Raw genomic sequence first — 22,973 nt, 5'->3', positions numbered from 1 at the left:
ATCAGTGTTCAGTTCATCTGGGGGTTTTTTGTGCTCTGTTTTTATTAAAAAATGTTCTCTCTGATGCAAGGTCCAGTCTATTGGCACTTAAGGAAAGCTGTATGCTGAATTATTTTTTCAGTTTCTCATAAAAAATTAAAGGGATAGTTCGGCCTATCCCTTTAAGACTAACCTGTTTAATTTTTTTTAAAGGAACACTCCACTTTTTTTGGAAATAGGCTCATTCTCCAACTCCCTCAGAGTTAATAAGTTGAGTTTTACCGTTTTTGAATCCATTCAGCCGATCGCCGGGTCTGGCGATAGCACTTTTAGCATAGCTTAGCATAGATCATTGAATCCTATTAGACCAGTAGCATCGCATTCAAAAATGACCAAAGAGTTTCGATATTTGTCCTATTTAAAACTTGACTCTTCTGTAGTTATATCGTGTACTAAGACCAGCGGAAAATGAAAAGTTGCGATTTTCTAGGCTGATATGATTAGGAACTACTCTCATTCCGGCGTAATAATCAAGGAACTTTGCTGCCGCACCATGGCCGCAGCAGGCACAGTGATACGCAGTGCCTGCAAGCAGTCCCCAGCCAGGTAACTAGTTATAATATAGCTGGGGACTACTTTCAGGCGCTGCGTAATATCGGCAGCAAAGTTCCTTGATTATTACTCCGGAATGAGAGTATAGTTCCTAGCCAAATCGGCCTAGAAAATCGCAACTTTTCATTTTCCGCCGGTTTTAGTACACGATATAACTACAGAAGAGTCAAGTTTTAAATAGGACAAATATCAAAACTCTTTGGTCATTTTTGAACGCGATGCTAGTGGTCTAATCGGATTCAGTGATCTATGCTAAAAGTGCTATCCCCAGACCCGGAGATCGGCTGAATGGATTCAAAAACGGTAAAACTCAACTTATTAACTCTGGGGGAGTTGGAGAATGAGCCTGTTTCCAAAAAAAGTGGAGTGTTCCTTTAAGTTTAAACATTTACAAATTTCGGGAGTTAAACTTTATTGTAAGATCTCCATTTGTCTTGTTTTTACCCTTGATGCCAACCATACTGTAGACATTGTTGAAACTTGTTTAAAAAATGTCCCTACGTTTCAATGTAAAAAATTTAAATATATATTTATGCAAAAATTGTCTAACTTTGGTAAATATTTTTTATTAACTTCTGTGTGAGTTCACCATCACATAAAACCACAGGTGCAAGATGTACAAAGTGCAAATGTTAAGAGTAGATTAAGTGGGATGCGAGTGAGAGGGCCCATTTCCCTGTATTCTCATAACAAACTTGAGATATATTTCCTTGTGTTATCAACAAGCAACTCAACTGTGTAAAACAATGTGCATTATATTTTTGGAAATACAATTTGATTGCACCTTTTCTCATTTGTTGTGTGTTGTTTCCACCATTAGAGTTTGTTAAAAAGGTTTTAATTTATTCAACTCAAAAGCTATTCTTTGAAGTAATGTAATTAAATCATGGAAAGGATTTCCATGTGATTAAATGGCTTTCTTTCAGCATTAAGCACTTTTGTTAGGCTAACTTAAATAAATTAGTTGGTCCAAAACGTTGCTAATTAGTTGGGCTGACACTATTAAATTAAGCTGTGCCCAACCATAGTTGAATCAACCTTAATAAATTAAGTTGACCCAACGTAGGTACATTAAATTGGAATAACAGAATTGCATAATGCTGAAATAAAGCAAGTTAATCATGTGGAAATCCTTTCCATGATTTTTTTATGTTCATTCAAATAGTAATTTTTTTGAGTGCAACTGGCCCCTGAACTGGATGATGACATCAATAAACTGATTTTATCTGGAAAATGACTCTGTTATTGTCCTGTTGCATTATTGAAACTATTTTCCTGATGACACTGTAAAGCTGCTTTGACACAATCAATATTGTATAAAGCGCTATATAAATAAAGGTGACTTAACTTGACTATGTCTGACTTGCAAAGGAGATACCGGCATCTCCACGATTTACCTTTGCATGATGTCAACAAAGCACAGCCCTTGGTGCTTATTGGATCAGACTATCAGCACTTAATCACACCTGTGGAGCTAGTCAGATTGGGGCCGCTGGAGGTCCAGCAGTGGTTCACACAAAGCTTGGATGGACGTTACAAGGTCCATTAAGGCTTCTTAAGCCTCACTTGCAGCCTCAAGAATGTCTCTTCATTTCTTGTGTTTCTCCTGAGACTGAGCTGTTCGGACAGGTTGAAAAGCTTTGGCAGGTGGATACTCTTCCTTATCGATCTGAGAAGGTAGTCAGTCGATCTCAACAAGATGCAGAGGCCATTCGCATCCTAGAGAAGAAGACCATCAAGATTGATATGGATGGTGTAAAGCAGTACGCCAAGCCCCTACTCTGGAAAGAGTTGCTTCCTCCCTTGAATGCCCCCAAAGAAGCAGTCATGGTCCTGTTATGCTGCACTGAATGGAAACTAGCTAGGAGCATCAGCAGTAGCATCATCAGCAGCAATGGAAGCAGTTGCACTGGCAGCCAGTGATGGACTTGGAGGCGTAGCAGGAATGAGCATAACTGGGCAGTATTCATGTTCATGTTTTTTTTTTTTTTTTTTAATCCCTCTAATGTTTAATGTTGCTAGTTGAAATTGTAAAGAAAAATAGCTTTACACAGTTACATAATACACAATAAACAGTACAAAACAAAAATGTTACACAGGTATTTAGATATGAGATATTGGGTCATAAGAGAAGAACAGTGTGATTATGTGTTTAGAGGACAGGAGTTGATGGCTTTATACCTGATTAGCTTAGTTTTGGTTTCAATATGATGAGAACTAGCTTATCAGGTCATGACCAAACCAAATGATATGATAATATAATATACCTGAGAATTATAATTCTTGAAGTCAGTGCTGTTGTCCTTTCATTTCTGTAAAACATTAACAGTGACTGTTTCAGGTTCAGGCCTGGTTAAGTTCACAGCCTCATCCAAAAATTAACCCCAAACAAAAACATTGTGATACAATTACATCCACAGTCAGATTTCAGTTTCTCCAGTGAGCATATAATGACACTTGAGATGATCTGAGAGTCACTGCGCATGATCTGAAGTAGCTCATCTGACAAACATATTTGATGTAACAAACTTACATTACAGGTGTATTACAGTTTAAAACTTTACAGACTCTTTCAGCTTCTGAAAGTGTCTGGTAACATTAACAGTCTCTTATATATATTCAAGTGTGTTAGAGCTGATTATGAACGACAGTCTTTAAAAAAAAAAAACACTGAGGAAAAAAAGAACAATTATAGAGGGAGAAACTGCATTTGGTTGAAATATATTCTAATGTAATCAATATTTCTCCCCTGCCTCTCCTGAGGTCTGTGCACTCTACTGCTGCTGCATAATGCTTTGTTTTGTTAAGGCTCCTCTGGGGGATGGGCTCTAGCACACGTGAATTACAAGAACAGCCTCCATTTACAGGAAACACTGTTTCATTTTCAATGGGCATGGTTGTTCATTCTAAATGAGAGGGATATATATATATATATATATATATCCATGCACATCCTCTCCTCATCAGTGAGCAGAACATCGCGGTCAGACAACTAGTCAAAGATTAGCGGAAATTTATAACCAAATCATCATCAAGTAAGTTTTCTTATTCATCCTTATGAAAGTGCTTAAAAGTGATTCCTTGTTTATATATTTTATGTATTTAAAACTAAAGCTGTCATTATGATGACATGCTTAAAATTTAATTGTGAATTAAAATATATAGATTGTTAATGCATTTCTAATGATTATATCTAATGATTAATAATCTTGCTACTCATTTTGTAATAAAGTTCTGGAGATTAAAAAAACAAACAAATAAAAAAAACAGTAATCACTCTGTGAAATACTGTTCAAGCCCATTTATGCTTAACACGTTAAGGGCTTCTTGACAGTTTATGGTTATAAAAATATACAGTCATCTTTCTTAATATTTAGACAAATGGTTAGGTATTGATATACTGTACATGTTCTTATATACTGTATAAGAGACCTACCAAATGTTTTGTTGTTCGTCATATATATTGCACTTTGTTGCAGTGGTAATATTCTGTGATACTCATGAGAAAATAACGAAATATTTGACAGGTTTATGTTATAATTAGGTTTGCATAAAAAAATAAAAAATAAGTTGTCCTGCTATTTGTCCAACTTGCGGAATACTGTTAATAGTGCATGGCACATCATGGAGTAAAAGGAAGATATCCAAGATGAAAAAAAGCAGAAATCTTTTAAAAATCACATTTCAAGCTAATGTGCCAAGTATGGAGGACCAAACCTGCAAAAACAATAAATAAATAAATAAATACGCAAATAAATCCACAAAATAATACATAAATAAATATATAAATAAATAAATGTGCAAATAAATACATAAATAAATATATAAATCCACATATTCCTGTATAAATAAATATATAAATAATTAAATGTGCGAGAAAATAAATAATTAAATAAATTAAACGAATGTTGGGGGAAATAATAAAAAAAAATGCTAAAGTAAATGCTAAACTGAAAGTTTTTTTTTCTCCCCTTTCAAACATTTATTCATTTTTGAATGTAGTTGAGTATTTATTTTTCCTCAGCTCAGCTGCTAATGAGGGGGTGTCTATCAAGCATCAGAGAAGGCGGTCTTTATGCCACCATTAGTTGATCTTATAAAAGTTCTGCGCTCGATTGTTTGCCTGCGCAACATAACCTTGTATGAAAATATCATATGAACCGTTATTGCAGGGTTTGAAAATGTTTTACAAGGCGTGAGGGCACAAATTTAGAAGGAAAAGTGACGGTTTCCTTGACAGTGTTCTCAAAAAGCCCTTTTTCCTCAACATCGCGTCACATTACGTCACGAGAGGGAGTCGTGTGCCGCGCGCTGCTGGCGTTCAGTGCGAGCGAGTCAGTGTGTTTTCGTTAGTTATTTTCATTTCAGTTTATCCTCGTCATGGTAAATTATTGTATTTGTGAAGGTTACACAAACTCCAGCCTGTCAGGACACCGAGTCCACAGGTTTCCTCACAAGAACGGTGTCTTCCGGGCCTCGGTGCGTTTGTGCCGCTGACGAGACGGACTTCACTGATGCATCTGCTTCAAACAACGAGGTGCTGCGATCACTTTATACCGTAACCGGAGGATTATCATCCTCAGCTTCTGCTCCTGACGGAGATGCAGATGTGATGGAGGCCAGCTGTTATTAACACCTCTACTGGACTGCAGCTTCACTCCTGACGGAGATGCAGATGTGATGGAGGCCAGCTGTTATTAACACCTCTACTGGACTGCAGCTTCACTCCTGACGGAGATGCAGATGTGATGGAGGAGCTGTTATTAACACCTCTACTGGACTACAGCTTCACTCCTGATGGAGATGCAGATGTGATGGAGGCCAGCTGTTATTAACACCTCTACTGGACTGCAGCTTCCGCTCCTGATGGAGATGCAGATGTGATGGAGGCCAGCTGTTATTAACACCTCTACTGGACTGCAGCTTCACTCCTGACGGAGATGCAGATGTGATGGAGGAGCTGTTATTAACACCTCTACTGGACTGCAGCTTCACTCCTGATGGAGATGCAGATGTGATGGAGGCCAGCTGTTATTAACACCTCTACTGGACTGCAGCTTCACTCCTGACGGAGATGCAGATGTGATGGAGGAGCTGTTATTAACACCTCTACTGGACTGCAGCTTCACTCCTGACGGAGATGCAGATGTGATGGAGGAGCTGTTATTAACACCTCTACTGGACTGCAGCTTCCCTCCTGACGGAGATGCAGATGTGATGGAGGCCAGCTGTTATAAACACCTCTACTGGACTGCAGCTTCACTCCTGACGGAGATGCAGATGTGATGGAGGCCAGCTGTTATTAACACCTCTACTGGACTGCAGCTTCACTCCTGACGGAGATGCAGATGTGATGGAGGAGCTGTTATTAACACCTCTACTGGACTGCAGCTTCACTCCTGACGGAGATGCAGATGTGATGGAGGAGCTGTTATTAACACCTCTACTGGACTACAGCTTCACTCCTGACGGAGATGCAGATGTGATGGAGGCCAGCTGTTATTAACACCTCTACTGGACTGCAGCTTCACTCCTGATGGAGATGCAGATGTGATGGAGGCCAAGTGGAGAAGCATGTCAGCAGTGAATGTGATCTAAACTTGTGTTTGCTGCTCCCGTCTGAGAGAGGAATACTGCAGGTCACCACAGGCTCCAGGAGAACGCAGCACTGTCTGTCTTCACTACACCTGCTCCTCTTTCCAGATCCCTCCAGAGGATCAACAAGATCAGGCTGCTGGTGTGTATCTAGCACAGCATTCACCATTTAACACACTTTAACAACACATTAGTGTGTTAAACCCAGACTGAAAGATTGTTGAATGTTTTTAAATGGGTCAGATGGTATGTTTTTCTTTCGGTATAATATGTTTTGCGCATCTATATAATTAGCAGCTGCAATGTTGTGTTTTTAGTTGGATATTAACAGTGCTATGAAATAACATTTGTTATGATTTAGTGCTGTATAAGTAAAACTGAATTGAATTAACCATAAATGCAGATATGCTTGATATACATCTAATGTAAACTTCATAAACAAGTTTTTATACAGTAAGACAATTTGTGATTGTGATTATTATTTATTGATGGTCAACAAAATGGGGCCATTCAAAACCTTTATAAAGTCCTCCTTCCTCTGTAAACAGTCTTCTAGTGTCTGACTCAACACGTGCAGGTAAGGGCTGCTCAGAGCACCACAGGCCCAGCGGACAACTTGTCTGTATGCTGTCAATACTGATTGTCTTATACCAATGGCATCAAAAAGTGACTTACAGGTAGCTGTGACCTACCTAAATATAGGCAACTTGTAACTGAAGAAAACACAATTATTCAGATGGCTTTCAAATCTTTAATATACTATGTATTTATACATGCAAGTATTTAGCTCAGAGTAATAAATGATCTCTGCCCTAAACACACTCATGTCTGGCCTGGAGAGGTCTGTGCTCCTGTCTGAAGTGCATATATATCTGTAGCACATGGGTTCGACTCATGGGGACTCGTGTCATGGTGGGGACCTAAACTGAGGTCAGAAAGTTTCCTGTAAGGGGTAGGGTTGGTGTAGATGTAATGTGTTCCTGATCCCAATCTGTTCCTAATCTTCTGCTACAAACCAAAAATATGTACATTTTCTACACAAAAAGGATACATACTGTTTAGGGCATAGTATGGGCGAATTGGGACGCACCATACATATCAACAGCATTCGATCATTTTAAACAAATCTGACTTACAGTTGTCAAATAAACCTAAACAAAATCATTTCCCGGTGTATACCTCCACTCAGGGGTGGCACCACTACTCCAAAAGTGGTGGGGCAAAATTTGAACTATCAATATAATTTTAAACTTAATATTATGTGCCACAGCAAATGCAATGATAACATAAAGCAAAGAAATATTTAGCAGTAAAGAATCCGCAGTGTCCCAGTGTTTGCTTTGGGCAATACCAAGTTTAATTCCACTTATAACAAAAAAAAAAAAAAAAAAATAATAATAATAATGAATAATACAATTCATATACTGTGCAGGGAGAGGCAGAAAACCCAAAGGGCTTATTTAAAGCCTCTACCTAAACAATGAAAAACAAATAAACTCATAAAACTAAACAAAAACTATTACAAAAATAAATATATAAATACAAATATAAACATACAACATACAAAAAGAGAAAATAATGTATCTATAATACATAAAATACAAGATATATTTGTACAAAACAGCATTTAAATGATCCTTTATTATTCTTTTATAACATATTAAAGAGGAAAATTTTTTGCTAGATGAGATAAATCATTCCATAATACCCCTAAATCTTATCAAGTATTGACCTCTACAAATGAGAACTTTAGGAAAATGAAAAATTGAAGATTGACGAGTTATTTAACTCGTCAACATAATTATTTAACTATGAACCTGTGAATTTACTTTAAAATACATTCTAAATTGCTCTGGAATGTTACCCTCACTTGAATATATCTTATACATAAAAACACATTTGAAAAGTATTAATATCATAAATGGTAAGAACCTGAAGTTTATGAAATAAAGAAACAGATGAAGTATATTTGTTTGATTGGGTTGCAATCCTAACAAAATGCTTCTGAAGAAAAAAAATTAAGGTTGTAAAAAAAAAGAACTAAGGTTGTATCGTCAGCAAACATTACTGGAGTAAGAATATTTGAAACATTCGATAGATCATTTATATAAATAAGAAATAGTAATGGTCCACGTATGAACCCCTGAGGAACCCCACAGAATAGGCTTGCTTTACCAGAATAGTACAAACAAACTGTCTTCTATTAAAAATATAATTCATCAACCATTTATATGTAATATCATGAAAACCATATTTATACAACTTATCTAATAAAATGTAATGATTTACTGTATCAAAAGCTTTTGACAAATCTAAAAAAATACTACAAGCAAATTCTTGATTTTCCAGTGCAAGGGTAACCTTGTCAATCAGGTAAAGCAAAGCCATATAAGTAGAATGGTTTATTCGAAATCCATATTGGTGCTTATAAAGAATAGAATTTGAGTCTAAGTGAGAAATAATCCGTTTATATACTATTTTTTCTAAAAAAATTTGAAAAACGGCAAAATACATATAGGTCTATAGTTGTTGAAACATTGCGGATCATCTGCTTTAAACAGAGGAACAATTTTAGCTATTTTTAAATCGTCTGGTACAATACATGTTTTCAAAGAAAGAGAAAAAATGTGAACAAGTGATATATTACAGAAATACAGAAATATTATCATGACCAGCTGAAGATCATTTTAATTTGTCAATAATTTCACTTATTTCCTGAATTTCAGGTGGCTTAAAAAAAAGAGATAATAGGAAAGTTTCCTGATATATAATCCAGCATTACCAGTAGGGATATTATTAGCTAATTTATGACCAACAGCTATATCGAATGGATCATTAAAAGAATTTTCGCCATCCACAAAGTCTAAAGGTAATTCGAGTTAGTCTTTTCTCTTTGCAGCAACTGATTTATTACTTTCCATGTAGATTTAATATCATTTGAACATTTCTTACATTTTTCACCAAAATATTGCTTTTTTGCTGATTTAATAGAATGGTTATATTTATTTCTGTAAGATTTATAAATACCAGGTGAGGGGAGTGGGATTTAAAAGATATTTTCTATAAAGTTTTTTTTTTTGTCTTCAACATTTTCTGTAAACTAACTGTAAACCAAGACTTATTAAAATCCTGACTGAATTTCTTCACAGAACTACTGATTGGAAAACATTTATGAAAACTGGAACTAATAACAGTCATAAAATGTTGATATGCTCTGTCAGTATCATATTCCTTATACAGATCATCCCAAGAGGTACTAGAAATCAAATCTTTAAATTTAGAAATATTTGACTTACAAGTAAGATGCACAATGTGATCTAACTAACTAGTCTAGCCAGCTACATCAATTGTTTTATCTACTGTATATAATTTCAAGCGAAACACAAAAATCTTCAAATTACTGAGGTTAAACTGATCCTACATGCATACCTCTGTGTTTCCTGGGAACTCAGATCTTGGGATGCTGGTCTGTTGTCCTTTTTTTGTCTGAGAGAAGACATACATCTATCATTTGCTTCTACAATTTTCTTTTAGGGCTAACGGTATGGCTGGAGCCGAGCAGGAAACTATTAATGTTATACATATACAGTACACATATTAACACACCTTTTAATGAAAATCTGATTTCATGCAATTATGTATTTAAATTGTGCATGAATATTCCCAAACCCTATGACAGTGCGATCTCTGTGTGAGATATGTGATTGTTGTCATATTTTCTATAAAAATCTAAAATACATGTTTGAATAAAAAAAACATGGAGGATAAATACACCTTTAGTATGGAATTAAATAGCAAGCACTTTGAGTGTCTTGTTCATCATATTTATATTCATATAAAAGCAACAGAACTGAAATTATCAGCAGCACAGCATATGAGTGAGAATAACGCGATATCTGCCTTTGATCTCGTTTGATCTCGTTCTGCTTCGAGAGGTCAGAACTGTCCGTCTTGACTGCGCTTATTTCACTCCTCCCCTCACTGCAGCCGCCTACTCGCCTACATTTCAGGCGAGGCGCATCTCAAACAAGCCTAGTGTATGAGCTTAAAGTATCGCGAGAGAGCGATTCGAAAGCGTACGGTGCCGTCTGCTCTCGCGGTAATTTCATGTCAAATACCGTTTGGTTTGTGTAGTGTTGCTTCAAGTGAACCTGCCTGAAGTGCTGGGGCAGTGCCCCAGTAGTTTGAAAAGTGGTGGGTCAAATGCCAGCTCGCCCCTGTTGTCCCGGCGGCCCTGCCTCCACTGAACACCAGCAGCGCGACACGACTCCCTCTCGTGACGTAATGTGACGCGATGTTGAGGAAAAGGGGCTTTTTGAGAACACTGTCAAGGAAACCGTCACTAAATTTGTGTCCTCACGCCTTGTAAAACATTTTCAAACCCTGCAATAACGGTTCATATGATATTTTCATACAAGGTTATGTTGCGCAGGCAAACAATCGAGCGCAGAACTTTTATAAGATCAACCAATGGTGGCATAAAGACCGCCCAGTGTTGCCAACTTCTTTCAATGGAAAGTAGCTAAAGCCAGTTTGAAAAGTCGCTAAATGTCGCTAAACGACGTCATACGCTAATTAGCATATTCATGACGTCATCACGTTGTATTGCCTTTTACATTGTTTGTCTCTCTGTGCTCACATACTGTATTTTAATGCAGCCAAATTAATAATAACTGTTTTCATTTATATATTTTACTGTTTCTGATGTCAGACAAAAGAATAAAATATGAAATAGTGACTGAAACGCTGCCCTTTAAGACTAACGTTACATCTCCCTTTCAAGACAAAATCTGCACAAAAATCCTGATTTATAATTGAGCCGTCTTCTGATTAAATCAAATACACAAAAGACGAGACAATTTCTGTGCTGTGATATCGGCTATATTTGCATGTAAAATTAGAGAAACAACATAATATCTATTTTAACTGAACGCGCTGCTCCTCTCAGCCGCTCGCTGAACAGAGCAGATGCAGAGAAAGAGGTGTGTACGCGCTGACCTCGCGCCGTTGCGGCAGTCCGAGCGATCACAGAGACTCGCTAAGGTTTGTCCAAGAAGTCGCTAGATTTGTCGCTAGTCGCTTTTTTGGAAAAAAAGTCGCTAGGGGGTCTGAAAAGTCGCTAAATCTAGCGACAAAGTCGCTAAGTTGGCAACACTGAGACCGCCTTCTCTGATGCTTGATAGACACCCCCTCATTAGCAGCTGAGCTGAGGAAAAATAAATACTGAACTACATTCAAAAATGAATAAATGTTTGAAAGGGGAGAAAAAAAAAACTTTCAGTTTAGCATTTCCTTTAGCATTTTTTTTATTATTTCCCCCAACATTCGTTTAATTTATTTAATTATTTATTTTCTCGCACATTTAATTATTTATATATTTATTTATACAGGAATATGTGGATTTATATATTTATTTGCACATTTATTTATTTATATATTTATTTATGTATTATTTTGTGGATTTATTTGCGTATTTATTTATTTATTGTTTTTGCAGGTTTGGTCCTCCATACCAAGTTCTTAGAAACATAATATTATCATTCACGCTGGTTTTCAACTTTGATATTCATTTTCAGGCAAAAAAATAAATACAAAATATTGTCTCAAAATATCAAGTGGTTTATTCAAATAAAAATAAATAAATTACTTTCCTTGCATCTTGACATACATGGTGTACACAACTTAATCATTATTTTCATAAAAGTCATTAGGGAAAAGATTTTTAAAAAAATCTATTTTAAGTGCAGCTTGTTTATTCATGAAGGGGTTTATCATTAACTCGCTTTCTGTACTGAAACACTGACATAAAGCCAATACTTACAGAATGCTTGTGTTTTATACCCTACTTAAAAACTTATTTCACAGTGGAAGAAGATCTGAGGATTGTTCTTCTGGGTAAAACCGGATCAGGAAAGAGCTCATCAGGAAACACTATATTAGGCAGAAATGCATTTAGAGCGGGTTGCCTCTCAGAATCTACAACTCGGCAGTGTGAGAAACATGAGGGAAATGTGGCAGGTAGAAACATCTCAGTGATCGACACACCTGGACTGTTTCACACGTCCATGAGTGAAGAAGATCTGAAAGCTGAACTAGAGAAGTGTCTGGAATTGTCTGCTCCTGGTCCTCATGTGTTTCTGCTGGTCATCAGACTGGACAGATTCACAGAAGAGGAGGAGAACACAATCAAATGGATTCAGAAGAACTTTGGAGAAGAAGCTAGGAGTTTTACCATGCTGTTATTCACTGGAGCTGATAAATTAGAGAACCCACTAGATGAATATCTGCAAGAAAACATCAAGATGAGTGAACTCCTGTCTGTAGACGAATGCAAGTCAGCATATCATTCTTTTAATAACATAGCAAAGAATGATCAAGCTCAAGTCACTGAACTGCTGGAGAAGATAAAGAAAATGATGAGTAAACATGAAAGAATGAATGAGTACTACACTGAGGAAATGTACCAGGAGACTCAGAGTAAGATCAGAGAAGAAGAAGAGAGAAAAAAACAAGAGGAGGAGAAAAAGAACCAAGAGGAGAAGGAAGAGAAAGGAAAAGAGGATTTAGCTGGTGAAAGAGCAATGACATCAGCAATTGCAATAGGAGGTGTAATATTCATAATAGGAGCACTAACAACAAAACTATATTGTAAGACCTTTTTTGGAGGGAAATGATTTGTATACTAGTAGAGACATTCTGGGTAGTCCAGTGAATGTAAATCAAATAATCACATCATGTCCCTGATCTGAATCAAAACAATGTTTTGTTGTAAAATTCAAGCATTATTATTTTTTATTTGTACCTTTCATAGCATGTCAATGTAAACTGAAATGGCTTTGTAAAAATTACACCTATTAAATAATAAAGTGTTTAAAATTATTCAATTTGATCTGCTGTTTCTAAATGAAAGTGGTGTTGTCATGCCACGGTGGAATGAATGCACAAAAACAAAAAAAAATGAAGGCCAATGCAAATAGTCTTTTAATAAATCCACAAGAGGATAAATAGAGGACAGGCAGGCACGATACACACGCAGGGACATAATAGACCGGACAGAGAACAGTGAACTGACAACAACTTAAATACATTGGCAAATGAAGATGATTAACTAGAACCAAATGACATAATCAACAGGAGACAGAAACTAGGTACACTGAGCACATGGGGAATGAAAACACAACAGAACGTCCATGGATGTGACAAGTGTGAGACATTTTTACTAAATGCTCTCAGTTTGTGTTCTTTCATTACACAGAACAAAATTATTCAAAAGACACGCCTTGACACTTACACACACGTAAGGGCTTCCATGTTTTATGGGGACTTTCCTTATACATAATGCTTTTATACTCTACACCCTATGCCCTAACCCTAAAATAAATCCTCACAAAAAAAAAAAAAAAAAAAAAAATTTTAAATTCTGCATTTTTACTAGTGCTGGGCATAGATTAATCTAGATTAATCTCGTCCAAAATAAAAGTTTTTGTGTACATAATATATGTGTGTGTATTGTGTATATTTATTATGTATATATGAATACACACCCATGTATGTATATATTTAAGAAAAATGTGTTATGTTTATATATTAAATATATTTATATATCATATAAATTATATTAATATAAATATACACATGTAAATACATGTAAATATTTTCAAAATATATACTGTATGTGTGTGTCTTTATATACACATAATAAATATTCACAGTACACACAGATATTATATAAACGAAAACTTTTATTTTGGATGAGTTAATCTAGATTAATCTATGCCCAGCACTAATTTTTTACATTTTTCAAAAACACATTCACACAGAAATTGTGTTTTTATTGTTCTGTAAAATAAATCTCTGTGTCACAGGTTTTGCTGACATCTAAAAATTTCAACCCTGAACTGCGCTTGCACTTATGGGTGAGTACTGAAATATGTATCTGTTCTATTTGTTATTTTATGCTGAAAATTGGCTGATAGTTAGTCAAGTGAGAAATCAAGCAGAAATTTCTTTCAAGTGTTGAGAAAAGGCTTCACAAGCACCTTCATATTCAACTGTTTTGCTTTAGTATATTAACCATAAATCAAATATTTTAAGGAGGTGGGAGAAAATACTAGCCAAAAGTGTCTGATATTAGTAATTATGAGAATGCTATTAATATAATATTATCAGTAACAATTTATTATGTTTCTCAAATACGTATTTCACATTTAATGTACCGTCTGTTTTTTGTTTTTTTTAATAATCTTATCTTTATTAAAATTTTTATACATTTAGCTCAAATGTATATTGTGTATATACAGTATGTATAATGTATACCCCAAACTGTGCATGTCTTATATGTCTTATGAAATGTGTTGTCATTTTAGGTCCTCTCCGCATTGTGCTGCTGGGTAAAACTGGAGTGGGGAAAAGTGCAACTGGAAACACCATCCTGGGTAGAAAGGCTTTTGGAGTACATTGTTCTCCTGAATCTGTCACCCGGAAATGTGCTGCAAACGATGCAATAGTGGATGGCCAGAACGTCACTGTGATTGATACGCCAGGACTCTATGACACATCACTGAAAGCAGGAGATCTTAAAAGTCGAATAGTGGAGTTATTCAATAATTCTGGTGAAGGGATTCATGCAATTCTGTTGGTGATCAAACTGTGCACTAAATTTACAGAGGAGGAAAGAAATAGTGTGAAGTGGATCAAGGATAACTTTGGAGAAGAAGCTTCAAAAAACACCATTGTGTTGTTTACAAATGGAGATGAATTAGAGTACAATGACATGAAAATTAAAGACTACATAAAAGAAGGGGAAAATTTAAAAAAGTTAATTGACCAATGCAATAAAAGATATCTGGTTTTTAATAACAGATCGAATGATCGCACACAGGTCACTGAGCTTCTGGGAATGATAAGGGATATGACAAAGGAGAACAACAACAGCCTTTATACTAAAAAGAAATATGAGGAAGCTCAGAAGAAACTGTTTATAGCAAATACTGTAGGGGTCATAACAGGAGGAGCAGTAGGAGCAGGAGTTGCAGGCGGAACAGCTGCAGGGTTTGGTGCTGCCAAAGGTGTTACAATTGGAGCTGCAGCGGTTGGTGGTGTAGGTACAGCTGCAGTTGTTGGAGTTTTAGGAGTTGGAGCAGCAGTATATACTTATTTTAAAAGTAAATCTTCAACTGGAGAGAAGAACAAACAAGTCTGAAGTAAAATCATGTATATGTATCATGTTATGTTATGTCATTGATCATTCCCCACAAAATTGTGGAAATTTTTTAAATCTATATTAATTAATTATTAATCAATATTTTATTTCAATTGGAGGAAATTAAAATGAGTGAGTGAATTGGGACACTGCACTTTCACATAGTTTGTGCTTGCTGTTTAATAATCATTTGAAACCGGCAAACTTGCAGCTCCAGTAGTAAGATTAAAGGATTTATCTTGAACTCTGTCATGGAAATTATGTATAAACCCTAATTAAACTATTTAATAATCAATTTACCGTGAGTGTATACCTGTGTTGTATTCATTTATTTATTGTATTTATTTAGCCAGGAGAAACCCATTGAGACTTCACAATCTCTTCTTCCAGGCAGACCTGGTCAAAACGGCAGCACAGAGTTGCATACAAAGATAACTACAAAAGAAAAAAATAATAATGATAAAAAAATTAAAAAAAACACTGTACTCAAACTCAGCAATTAATAAAAATAAGATCAGGAAAAACACTTACAAGATACCTTTAAAACAGTTTGCAAAAGACATTTTAAAGTACTCAGGGATGGCAGTGTCTCTAGTTTAACTACAGTTTGCAGATCATTCCAAGCCCAGGGGACATAAAAAGACAAAGCACATTTTCCAAATTCAGAGCAATAACTGAATGTACGATTGAGATAGTACAGTAACTATTTGTATAAAAATTTGGAGATTTGAAATATAAGAAGGCAACTTACCTAAATGTGCCTTAACAATGAACATATACATGTGTTACGTCCCCTAGTGTTATTAACCCATTTAGGGGTGTTGCGATAGACCGGTTTTGACGATAACCGTGATATTCAAATCATGAAATATCGACATTGTGCTAATTAAGGGTGTAACGATATACTGGCATTGGCGATAACAACAATATTTCAAATGAATAGGACACTTATGATAACATGACACGCAAACAGAAGTGTAAAATCCAGGGTCAGAAAGTAAAAGTCCTGCCATATATTTGTTCCACCCATGAACTCAGCAGCTGATTTCACCAGAGGAGGAACTAAGTCATTCCTTTCTAGTCACAAGCAAGTCTCAAGTCAATTAAGTGACTAATTAAATGTTGATTGTGCATTAGTGATGAACACCTGCTGTTCTTGAGAACTATAGAAGATCAGATGTTGATGTTTTATTGGTTTAAATGATACCACCATCATGTAGATCAGTGTTTGCTTTAGTTGGGCTCTTGACCCTTGACTCCTGTGTTAGATCTCTCTGTAGCAATGCATGTGCTGTTGTAAAGCGGAGAGATCAGTGCTGTGCAGTGAGCAACTGTTAGCTGTTTGTATATGATGAGATAATCATCAGGCGCTGCTCTGATTACATCCAAAATAACTTTTTTTTCTTTTATTCATTTAGTAATAGCTGAAAACCAATCAATAAACCAAAGAGAGAGACCACTTCATGATGTTCATTCAAATGAGTTACAAGCAGAAAGAATAAGCTAATCCGCTTCAAGTATTCAAGCTTTTGATTCAGCAATGTACGTGAAACGATATTGCAATTACTTAGAAGCAAATTTCTTTGAATTACTAAAAGGTTCAAGAGGCAAACTAAAGCAAAAACTGACCACAATTATGGTGGCATTGTTTTTCTTGACCAATGAAACATCAACATCTAAACCGTAAATAAAGTCAGTCTGGTTAGTAATGAGTGGAGCTGGTGATGCTGTTTATGGAGTTGTTTAATCAGATCTTGAGAGATTTCTTTTTTTTATTTTGTTTTTATCAGTTGATTTCCTCCAAGGCTGAAGTCAGTTGTAGTTCTTGTGTTTGTCTTTTCTTCAGTGATTCTGTTTGTTAACAGCAGGTGTTCATCAATAATGCTCAATCAGCACTTAATTAATCACTTAATTATCTCATTAACTTTAACTCTTTGAGGACTTGGGATTTGACTTGAGACTTGCTTGTGACTTGAAAGGAATGACTTGTTTGAGATGAGCAAAATCTGCGCAGGACCGATCGCCGCGAGATGCATGCCGGTTAGAAAAGATTTACTTCGGCCTTATGCAGATTTTAACTGCTTTGTGGTACCGTAGTTTCACGGGATTCGAACCGGTGCTTCTCGTTTCCTAAGTCTGTCTCCGTACTCCGTGAGCTACCGAACAACCTTATCATCTATGAAAAACCCATAGATATGAAGCTGGATGTGTGTGATGTTAATGTTCGAAAGCATCAGTTTTTAAATCTCCCAGCATATGTTTTGAAGTCATAGCATCATATTCTTCAAGTAATTGTGCCAAAATTACGCTTTATTAATCGTAACTCTGTAAATTTGTGTGAAATTTCACTTAAGTGTTCATTTATTTTGGAAACTGCAGTGATATGTACTTATTGGTACATATTTCATGTCACGCTAAAAAGTGCACCCAGGTACATAAATGCCATGAGACCAGGTTGGAAATTATATCATGTTTATCAGCAGCACAACATATGAGTGAGAATAACGCGATATCTGCCTTTGATCTCGTTGGTATCTGTTCCACTTCGAGAGGGCAGAACTGTCCCTCTTGACTGAGTTTATTTCACTCCTCCCCTCACCGCAGCCGCCTACTCTCACCTACATTTCAGGCGAGGCGCATCTCAAACAAGCCTAATGACTTGGTCCCATCTCTGACCTCCTCCGGCTGAAAAAAACTGTGCTAATTAGCAAGTCCAGGTGATTGGAACAAAATACTGGGGAGGCCTTTTACTTTCTGAACCTGGATTTTACACCTCTGGACAGACAGAGGGACGGACAGATAGTTTCCTCTCTTTCTCACAGCACATCCTGTGCGGCAGCTGCATGTAAAGGCTCTTATGCAATCAGAGAGAGTCAAGGCTCTATCATTTCATCTAAACGCCCACAGGTTCTCAATTATTTATTTATTTTGAATGAATGAATCGTGACACACTTCTCTCTACTTCATTACGCGGCTGAGGTGGCATCTGTTAGTACAGCTTTTCACCAAATCATCAGACCGACTCATGACGTCAGGCTTTGTATGAAAATGTTTTATTTCAAATGTTACACATATTATACAGCATCTCATGCATTCAAACAAACCAGTCACTCAACAGACTTTTCAGTCATTCTCTGTAGATCTTCATCAGAAGACACCATAAAAACGAGGCTCTGAGTGATAAAAGTGGCCTCGAGTCAATTCAGTTCGTCATGTCTCAGACAAAATCACAGTATTTTAATTCAAGTCATTAAATATGGCAGAGGTCTTCAACGGGGGGTTTGCGATGCAGATCTGTCATGTTAAACCTAAAGTTTACATAAATGCTTCATTGTTCCTCCCACATTAAAATGCATTGAGTAGAATTAAAATGACTCTGTACATCTGTAAGAATTATTTGAATGGCTTTGCGATGATAGCATATGCAACATAATGCATTTTATGGGCCAGGATTAAAATGCAATGGTCAATTTTATATATGTAACCCTGGACCACAAAACCAGCCATAAGGGTCAGTTTTTTTTTAATTGAGCTGAATAAATAAGCTTTCCATTGATGTAGGGTTTGTTAGGATCGGACAATATTTGGGTGAGATACAACTATTTGAAAAGCTGGAATCTGAGGGTGCAAAATAATTGAGAAAATCGCCTTTAAAGTTGTCCAAATGAAGCCCTTAGCAATGTATATTACTAATGAAAAATTAAGTTTTGATATATTTACAGTAGGAAATTTGCTAAATATTTTCATGGAACATGATCTTTACTTAATATCTCAATGATTTTTGGCACAAAAGAAAAATAGCTAATTTTGACCGATACAATGCATTGTTGGCTATTGCTACAAATATACTGTGCTACTTATGGCTGCTTTTGTGCTCCAGGGTCACATATAATGTATAAAAATGGTTCCGATCGATCTCCAAAAGATGAATAAACTGTGTTGTGTTCTGGTAAACACACATCAAAGTATCTGCTATGTCGTCAGTGTCTTTGTTGAGAGCGGTTCTCTTTCTCTCAGTCTGAGTTGTTTCACTGAATCTGACACTTGTCCAGCGCTTTGCTCTGTTTTCTGCCGGCGTTGGGCCCGAGGACCAGCCGCAGGTCGGTGCCGAAGCTCGGTCTGCGGGCCAGCGGGAAGAGCGCCCCGCACGGAGCGTCGCACGCCGCCGCTTTGCTTCCTCTCTCCGCCTGCCGCGCCGCCCGCAGCGCCTGGTACGAGCGGATGGACACTTTGCGGTGCTGCGAAGGTCCGGTCTCGAGGGGGAGCCCGCCGTGCCGCGCCAGCGCCTCGAACACCTGCTCCAGATTCACGCTGTCTTTGGCGGAGGTCTCGAACAGAGCGCAGCCGCTACCGAGCGCACGCAGTACCTCGGTCCGCGACACCGCGCGCTGCTCCGAGGGCAAGTCCACCTTGTTCGCGCAGACCACCGTCGGCACGCACGCCTTCTGCTTGGATCGGTGCAGCGCCGTTTTGGCCGCAACGATCTCTGAGTGCAGAGCGCGCACTTCCTCAAACGAGCCGCGGTCGTCGAGACTGAAGACGAGCAGGAATATATCACCTGAAACACAGAAGAGACGACAGAGGGTCAATATCTGACGTATGAAACATCATTTTAGGCTATTAAAAAAAAAACTTTAGATTCAATTCAAGAATGAACCAGAGTTTGACACTCCTGCTAAAAGTATTGGCATCAATATGATTTAAAAGGGATTACAATAATATGTATTTATGCTAAGTAACATAATTATGATTTATGTTCCGTGTTCTAAATTAATGAACACGTGTTGGCTTTATAGAAATTATGCTAATTATGGACATGATGCTGATTCGCTCAATTTACATTAATTGGAGAAAAGCATCAGTTCGAGAATTTCCTTTAATTGAATTTAAAAATAGTCATAAAGTATCTCATTTTTGTTCTTGGTGCCTTTATTAATTGATTGATTGATTGAAAAAACAATATTCTATCGTTATTCTATCAGAAGGTTAATGTCAATATAAAACATGAGACTGAATCCTTGGATGATGGTTTTAAAACAAGTGCATTCATTCAGTTTTAACTTTTTTTCCCCTACAAATGACTTTTTATTATCTAGCTCTCCATATGGTGCTTTGGAAACCCAGTGTGACTCCAACAGCTTCACATAGCAATCAAAAAGCCATCATAAAGCCATACAGACATTCAGGAACGCTGTGTATCCCAAACTGTTAATTAGAACGTTTTTGAAACTTCTAAGAGTAAATACACAAATAAATACGGCATAAAATATTTCCAGAAACAAGATTCCAAGAAAGCAGAACCCTTTTTGGTTTCACAAATAACTTTTCACCGTCTAGCTCTTCATCTGTTTAATGGTGCTTTGGAAAAGCACTGACACTGATCTGAAGGACCAAAGTGAAGAACACCAAGTTTTTCAAAACATCCATAAGGTTCATCAGGAACGATGCACAGCTAAAACTGTTCCTAATAAGAGCGTATTAGAAGCTTTTACGCACCGGTCAGGATGGACAGTCTCCTCTTGGCGGGGAAGCTCCTCTCTCCGGACGCGTCCAGTATGTCTATCTGGTAAGTCTCTCCGCGGATTTGGTAGAGTTTGCGGTGGAAATCCTCACTCGTGGGCTCGTATCGCTCCTCGAAGCCGTCGCGCAGGAAGCGGCGCAGGATGGAGGTCTTGCCGACGCGCGGCGCGCCGAGCACCACGATGCGCCTGCAGTTCTGCGGCTTGGGGACATGCGACTCGTTCGCCAGCGGCTGGAGGCGTGCGTTACCATGCAGGACAAGCGCGGCGAGTTGGTCCAGAGGGGACTTTTTATCGACGGACGTGGGGTGCGCTTTACCCAGACTGGACGCACGCACCACCCGCGCCTTCTGTTCCTGCTGCTTCAGCTGCGTCGTGGCCAGTTTGATGATTCCCAGTCCTGCTTTGGAGAGCGTGCTGACGCTGAACCCGGTCGCGCCGAGTCTTTGCGTCGCGCTTTTGTACGCGAGCAGGACGCCTGGCGAGCTGCGCGTCTGGATCGCCTGCAGGGCTGCGGCCGCTTTGACGCTCTGCTCCATGACAGGGCACATTGAAGACAGGCAGATCTGTTTGATATCGATCGGATACATCCACCTCTGCTTGTGCGCTCTGGAGAAGTACCTCGGTGCGCTCGCGGCGCGCTGCTTATATACCCCCGCGCGCGTCATCTGTGTGATTGACAGGTGAGCCGCGCGTATACCGCGAGGAACAAAACGTTTCCCGGAGCAGTGCAAGATGGTATAGACCAGCTCTCACAATGAGTACAGCCTACAGCTGCGATAAAGTCTCTAATTAGGTCAGAGAAAATTTAAATAAATAAATGAATTTAAAACACATTTCAACGGAAAGGAATAAATGACAATACATTCATTTATTATTAATGCATTCAATATGGATTCCTAGAGGGTAAAAAGGAGAAATCGTTTACAATCCGATTTTATACATAATATAAAATATTGTTTACAAATATTACGAATTTTTGAGTAACAATTTATTTATTTATTTTTTCAAATAAGCTTGTGTTACATGAAATAGCTTCAATTATACAAATCAAAACCGATTTTTGAGAGAGAGAGAGAGAGAGAGAGAGATGTTTGGGGGGTGTTGAGAAAAACAATGCCATGGCAATAGAATGGAAAATGGCCAAAAACGTAGTTTTTCTATTAAATTATTATTTTCTTTTCAATTGATAAGCACATTTCTTTAGAAACTGATGCATCCAATCTTAATTTCCATCCAAATCTGCCTGCCACACACACACACACACACACACACACACACACACACACACACACATCCTTACAGTCACTGAAGGCCAACTCATCCTCATTGTCTTCACGTGGAAGAGCCAATTCTGCACTATTGCCCTTTTCCATGAAATATTGCTGTATTCATTTTAGAAAAAGGATAAGTAAATTTCTTATTCATACATCAATACAACTATACTACAATAAACACTTCAAATAAATAAATAACTGCAATCATTTTATTGATGTTATTATCTATCTATAAAAAATCCCAATGTGGAGTTCCCGTACAGCGTTGCCATACATTGATATTTCTCAATTCACAGTAAAACTATGTTAGAGAATGCTGATTTGTGAATAAAAATATGTAATATTTACTAAGCAAAGATGATGCAAAAAAATCCCCCTTAAAAAGAGATGAGGTTAACAGAGCAGTTTCTGGAGCACTTCAACAGGTGTCCTCCAGGTGAGGGTGACAGTGGAGGAACATTCTAATGTCATTTGACTTAAAAACAGCACATCATTGACTACCTTAAACCATTTTGCAAAATATTGTTAATGTTTTTTTTTTTTGTTGTTGGTTTTTTTTCTACAGAATTACAAGGAAATAAGTAGACATATGGCAACTCTGTAGAGGTTAAGCAAATGAATGTTGGAATGTTTTTTTTTTTCTGTGTTGTTTTATGTTTTTTATTTTATTCTAATTTGAATCTACCATCTACAGCAAATATGATTTTAAAACTTACCTCATCTTACCATTTCTGTTATTTTTGTTTCGCACTAACTGCGCGCGCATCGCTTTGTTTTTAACGGCTCACT

The 22,973-nt window shown here is 37.3% G+C and overlaps 3 protein-coding genes across 3 annotated transcripts; 2 read left to right on the top strand and 1 right to left on the bottom strand.

Annotated features, from left to right (window-relative positions):
• Positions 1 to 3,479: 3,479 nt before the first annotated feature.
• LOC131521840 (GTPase IMAP family member 4-like) lies at positions 3,480 to 13,569 on the top strand. The gene is made up of 2 exons (XM_058746972.1): positions 3,480 to 3,626; positions 12,052 to 13,569. Coding segments are annotated over exons 1-2 (810 nt in total). The 5' UTR covers positions 3,480 to 3,625; the 3' UTR covers positions 12,861 to 13,569.
• Positions 13,570 to 13,927: 358 nt separating this feature from the next.
• Positions 13,928 to 15,683, top strand: LOC131521770 (uncharacterized). The gene is made up of 2 exons (XM_058746854.1): positions 13,928 to 14,102; positions 14,553 to 15,683. Exons 1-2 carry the CDS (start codon positions 14,099 to 14,101, stop codon positions 15,386 to 15,388), a joined length of 840 nt encoding a protein of 279 aa, XP_058602837.1. The 5' UTR covers positions 13,928 to 14,098; the 3' UTR covers positions 15,389 to 15,683.
• A 2,756-nt stretch (positions 15,684 to 18,439) lies between these two features.
• Positions 18,440 to 21,575, bottom strand: rasd2b (RASD family member 2b). Its single transcript, XM_058770195.1, has 2 exons — positions 20,885 to 21,575; positions 18,440 to 19,946 (listed from the first exon to the last, which is right to left on the bottom strand). The coding sequence occupies exons 1-2, from the start codon at positions 21,573 to 21,575 to the stop codon at positions 19,417 to 19,419; spliced, it is 1,221 nt and encodes a 406-aa protein (XP_058626178.1). The 3' UTR covers positions 18,440 to 19,416.
• Between the last annotated feature and the right edge of the window lie 1,398 nt (positions 21,576 to 22,973).

Source organism: Onychostoma macrolepis, chromosome 01 (genome assembly GCF_012432095.1).
Source record: "Onychostoma macrolepis isolate SWU-2019 chromosome 01, ASM1243209v1, whole genome shotgun sequence".
NCBI lineage: Eukaryota > Metazoa > Chordata > Actinopteri > Cypriniformes > Cyprinidae > Onychostoma > Onychostoma macrolepis.
This window is presented reverse-complemented; position numbering and strand designations above follow the sequence as displayed.